Source organism: Chionomys nivalis, chromosome 4, assembly GCF_950005125.1.
Source record: "Chionomys nivalis chromosome 4, mChiNiv1.1, whole genome shotgun sequence".
Taxonomy (NCBI): domain Eukaryota; kingdom Metazoa; phylum Chordata; class Mammalia; order Rodentia; family Cricetidae; genus Chionomys; species Chionomys nivalis.
The window spans coordinates 91365520-91371519 of NC_080089.1; the positions used below are offsets into that span (position 1 = coordinate 91365520).

Sequence of the window (6000 nt, forward strand, 5' to 3'; positions counted from 1 at the left end):
AGAAGGCAGTTTGGCAACAAATCTATTTATTAATACAACAACATTAGGTTCCACCCTAGGACCTATGACTTCCAAGCCATGGATCTTTAATCAAACTTACTTGTATTCAAGGCATTAATTTCTACCTGTGGAACAAGTCTCAAAGTCAATACAAAATCAGTTGTTTACCCCTACGGCCTTCCAACCAATATTGCATCAGTGGGCATATCTTGCCTGGCAGCTTAGCGCTGCAGCATGTAAAGTTTCCTACTGGCTAATAACGGGATGTTATTATACCCAACATCTATTTTAAAAGAAAGGTACCACTATCACCTCCATCCCAAAGGGGAACCAGAAAATGAGTAGTAAATCCAGCTGTTGGCTAACTAGTTGACCTTTTAATGTATTCATTGAACTGAAAATACAAGTTGTGGTAATTAAAGATTGCCATTCCTACAAGGAGCTGAATGCTTGCCCATCGTCAAACAAATTGTGAAAAGCAATTGTGGAACCGCTTCAGCTTTAGAGATGCGCTGCAGACCTTCCGAGGGGGAGTGAGCCACCGGAATGCAGGCAGGCGAATGGAAAAGGCAGGACGGCCCATCCCGACAACCACATTGCACGTGAAGGCGGTGAACGAACAGATCCAAACAGCAGGCTCTCAACGACACAGAACAGCAACAGGATATTCATGAGGAGCCCCAGGGAGAGCCTGGAAAACAGAGGCCTTGAGCCAGACCAATGACTTATGGCAATGAACACTTTCAAGCAAACACGAATGGACTAAGGGATAAACTGTGTATCAACGGGCCACATGACAGCTTCCACGACAAGATTCTCCTTCCTGCTCTGTTTTCTTTCTTTTGTTTGGGTTTTTCTTTTAAATTTGGTTTTGACTGGGGGAGGTTGCGAGGGGCTGGGGAGATAAGTGGGATCAGAATGTAGAATGTACGATGTGAAATCCATAAAGAACCAATAAAAGTTAAAAGAAAATGCAGGATGAAAAAAAAATAAACTCCCACTCCCACTGTGTCCACCAAAGAAAACTGCTGAGTATTGAGATAATCCAATATGATGAAGAATAAATATATTTACAAAAAAGGTAAAATGTATTATCAAAGTAACATCCACAGAAAAAACCTATGACTTTAAGGGGAAGTTTTAAAATAAGGAGATAAATACCGTGGAAAATTAATGCAATCTTGAAATGAGAATTTTCTTAGATATATTATTAATAGAATTCTAGAATGAACTAACGAATAGTTATTATGTTATAATCATATAATGTTAAGAATTACGAGAAATGTCTCCTTATGGCTTCACAGGTTTGCACACTTAGGCACAGTCAGAGGTACTATTTTAGGAGATCTGGAATCTTTAAGAAGTGGAACCTTGCTAGAGGGAAATAGGTCACAGAGGTGGCTGCACTGGCTGTGTTTTATGTCAACTTGACACAAGCTAGAGTCATCAGAGATGAAGGAGCCTCAGTTGAGAAAATGTCTCCATGAGACCCAGCTTAAGGCGTTTTCTCAATTAGTGATCAATATGCGAGGGCCCAGCCCATTTTGAGTGCCGTCATCCCTGGGCTGGTGGAAAGCAGGCTGAGCAGAGCAGCAAGCCAGTCAGCAGCACTCCTTCGTGGTCTCTGCATCAGCTCCTGCCTCCAGGTCCCTGTCCTGATGTCCTTTGGCGATGAACAGCAACGTGGAAGCATCAGGTGAATGAACCCTGTCCTCCCAACTGGCTTTTCAGTCATGGTGATTTGTTGGGGCAATAGAAACCCTGACTAAGACAAGCTGATAACAGCATGGTGGGGTATTACTGCGACAGACCTGGCCACACTTTGGAGAAGATTGTGGAAGGACTTTAAAACCTTGGGCTAGAAAAGCCATTAAACATTGAGACCTCAATGGGATATTCTTTGGGAGCTGGGAAGAAAGAATGTAGGGAGCAGTGCAGAATATGGAGGCCTGGCTTGTGAAGTTTCAGAGGGAAATTTAAAGACTCTGTGTGTAATGATTGTCTGTCTCTTTAAGAGACAAGCCACACCCACTCCCTCCCCCATCTGCTGAGACAGGCAGATCTTCAGCTTCCAGCCTGAGTTCTCTGTTTTCCGTCTCTCCCTTCTCTCCCCTCCCCTCCCTTCCATAACCACTAAATAAATATATAACCTCCCTCTGCATGGTCTGTCTCTCAGCTGCCGCTGCCACATGGCTTGCCAGGCCACGGGAGACCTGCCGCGCATGCGCAGTCTCGTGCACTGTCCCTGCCTGGGACTGGCTGCTCTGGGGACCCTCTGCCCCCTGCCTGCCATCGCTTGGAGACCTGCAGCATTTCTGCTGCCTGCCACCACCGGGGATCCTGCAGCTTTTTAAATTTTTCCATTACACTGTGGCCTTAATTTAAAGACAGTGGCTTTGAGTTTCCGGGCTTACCCTACTTTCTGCCCTCCCTCTGCTTCCTGTGTGTAGAGTGTAGAAAACGTGATAAGGCAGCCCATCGCTCTGGTAGCCATGCCATGCCTTCCCTGCCGTTCCGAATTCCTGCCCTCTGAAGCCGTAAGCTAAAATAAACTCCCCTGTGTTGCCTTTGATCATATTTTTATCACAGCAGCAGAAAAGTTACTAACACAATGAGTCCTAAAAGATAGACTGAGCGCTGCCATCATACATTTGACTGAATTTTCAACCCGAGGATGGATGGGTGGGACACTCCAAGACAGAGTCTTTGGTGGGATTTCAGGTAAAAGATAATTCTCAATACCACAGTCAACTACATTCAGTCATGCCACATAGAAGTAGCTCCTTGTGGACACATTACAACCACACTGTGACATGAAGAAACCAAACAGTATTTTAAGTATGGTAAAATGAAGCCAGATGGGGTAGCACACACCTGTAATCCTGAGACTTGGAAAGCTAAAGCAAGATCAGGGCTTCAGGAACAGCCTGGGCTACTCAGCGCCTGTTACGAAGAAAAAAAAATCAAGTACAAAATACTTCAAACCTCCCAAATTGAAATGTACAAAACCAAAAAACCCCACACAGTATTTTATTCAGCAGATGACCATTTATTTAAGCCAAAAAAAACCCTCAAAAAACAAAAAACGGTGAGACACTAAATTAGTCTATTCAATGTACTCAAGAGTCATGCTAGAATTAAGAGTAACTATGTGTAGAATCAAGGGCTGGGGAACAGACCACAGACACCACATCCTCCACAAAGGTGGCTAGAAGCCTGAAGCCAGCCCATGGACATGCTAGTGAGACAGAGGAGGAAGTTCAAAGTTTCCGGCAGAGATGGACAAAAAGAGCAGAAGAAACTCCAGGAGCTAAATGAGAAGCCTGCAGGGAGGGGGCCTTGGTCATAGGCAGAACAAAGATGAGTGGTTTTATTTCTTATGTTTGACCTGAGATGCCGGTGCCCCTGGATTCTTTCCACTTCTACGGAAACTTCCGGGTGCCCTACCAGTTGTTTCTCCCACCAGTGTCTAGAGTACAGCACTGTGTTGGTGTCTACTGTGCATTTAAGAATAAACTTTAGTAAAAAAAAAAAAAAATCATCCAGTGATTGACAGGCTATTGATTTTTACTCTGTCATTTCGGTCTCAGGTTAAATAAATTTTAGAATCCTGAAAAAAAGTGAGGATGTAATCAGGCCATTTTCAAGCATACAATTCTAAGAATTTACCACGCAAACTCATGGCTACAGAACCAAGACAGGATGGACACGGGAGATAACTATGAAAGCATAGTTTTTGTGCCACTAAGATGGGATCGACGGGGAAAAGCATTCACTATCCAGGTCTGATGACCTCAATTGATCTGATGAACTCATGCCAAAGCAGAGAACTGAATTCAGATCGGGCCTCTGACTTCCACAGTGTGCTGTGGTACAGACACACCATGGCACACGTGGTCCTGAACTCACACACAAATCACACACATTCACCCAAACATACATCAATCATAAACTAAACAGTTAAAAAAGCTGTGTGTAAGAGCTAGGCTCTGGCCCATAATCTCAGCTCCTCTGGTGGCTGATGGCAGAGGATTTCATATTCAAGGTAGCTCTAGGTTGAAGAATGAGTTCAGTGCTAGACTGGGCAACTTAGTGAGACCCAGTCACAAATACAAAGGAGAGAACTAGAGACATAACTGTATTAGACTCCTTGCCTTACGTTAAGTATGCATTAATGCAAAAAGAAATTAAAAGCATACACACACATTTATACACATACATTACATACATACACACACAAAACTATATATATATATAGTGGTTAGCCGGGGAACAGAGAAGAAAGATTTGGTTCAGTAAGCTGGGAATTCTGAACAGCTGTGATTTTAGGAATGATCTTGTAGACTTCACCTTTACCAGTAACTTTTTAAAAATAAAAAATAAAATAAAATAAATAAAAAATAAAACAAGGCAAATATGGTAACTGCATACAAAACATTACAACTTAGGTTTACTGGAGAAAATTATTTGAGAGTTTAAAACATAAAATAACATGGGATAATAATAACAAAAACATTTTCCATCAGCTTACTGGTGAAATTTTGATGTGAACATACTAAAAAAAGAAATGCATACACAGGTATTTGATCCTAGCACTTGGGAGGCAGAGATGGTGGATCTCTGTGAGTTCAAGGCCACATTGGTCTACAGAGTGAGTTCTAAGACTGCCAGAGATACATAGTAAGATCTTGCCTAAAAATAAGTATATAAATAAAACAACAAACAAAAGAAAAAGAAAGCAAATGCATATCCCAGTGCGTGCTGAAAACAGCCTGTAAAATTCACCATAAATCTCATCTATAAAGAAGAGACAGAAAAGGAAGATTCTACCAGTAGCTTCGGAGATTGCTGAGAATACTGCACATTCAAGTAAGTAAATGTCATAGCTCACCATGGTTCTGGGCCATTTCTCAAGAGAGCAGCCCGAAACACCCAAGGAGTTGAGTGTTGTCCAACTCTTCAAAAACTCATGTGGAAAACAATAAAGGCCACCGAAAGAAAAGAAATCTACTTATTTCTTGGTTAGAGAATTAACAGGTAAACAGAGGGTGTTGATAATTTACCACTAGAACTTCTTGGAATCTGTTAAGGCCGTCGGCAAGAGTCTATGGTACTTTAGGTCAACGAGAGTGGCACTTTTATTCCTAAAAAAGGTGACTAAGTATCTTGCATCTAGGGGCAGAGAAACCTCTCACTTGAGGGGCATCAGGATTTGTGCAGCGCAGTTCATTCACAGAACAGTCGCTTCCTGGCCTTGCACGGGGACCTAGGAGAGGACAGAGGACGCTGCTCTTGGGGATTTGAAGGAGATGGAGGCAGAGGCTGCAGGGGTGAGCTGGGGAAGGGTCCCAGCAGGTAGCTGTCCTGGTCCCAGACAGACCTTGGAGAATATGGCTCTGCATTAGGGGAAGGCCCTAAGGGATATGGTTCTGGGATGTGGCCCTGAGGCCAAGGAGTGGGCATCCTGATGGTGGAGGAAAAGTGCTCACTTGCCTGACCAGCTGGAGGATCCATGCATGGTGACAGGGAGCCAGAGTCCTCATCCTCATCAAAGGATTCCTCTTGGTAGGAATCTTCTAGAATGAACTGACAGGAGGATCCCGGCTGGAGGACTAGAAGGTCGTCCTCTGGCATTTCCAGGCCAGCGCCCCCCTGCGGGGTGGCGGACAAGAACCCAGGCTGTCCAAGATGGTCTGGAGCCTGGAGGCCCTCGGGCACCAGGATGATGGTGTGTTCGGGGAGCTCCACTTCCAGGACCGAGGTGAGATTCGGCTCCAGCAGTAGGTCGACGTCATCCACCTTCAGTTGCACGGCAGAGCCGGCGGCCAGGTACACCACGGAAGTGGGCACATGGCTGGCGGACCCGGCGGGCTCTTCCAGGTCGGGTGTCGCCGGGGGCTCTTGGAGGCTGTGTTGCTCGGCAGGGCTGGGTTCTTGTGGCTGCGGTGTCCAGCAGGGTTCGGGGTCGGCGCCTGGGCTGAGGGGCCGCGCTCCCAGCAT

The 6000-nt window shown here is 44.9% G+C and overlaps 1 protein-coding gene across 1 annotated transcript; it reads right to left on the reverse strand.

Annotated features, from left to right (window-relative positions):
• Positions 1–5226: 5226 nt before the first annotated feature.
• Positions 5227–6000, reverse strand: LOC130873560 (proline-rich protein 23A3-like). The gene has a single exon (XM_057768398.1). It carries the CDS (start codon positions 5998–6000, stop codon positions 5227–5229), a length of 774 nt encoding a protein of 257 aa, XP_057624381.1.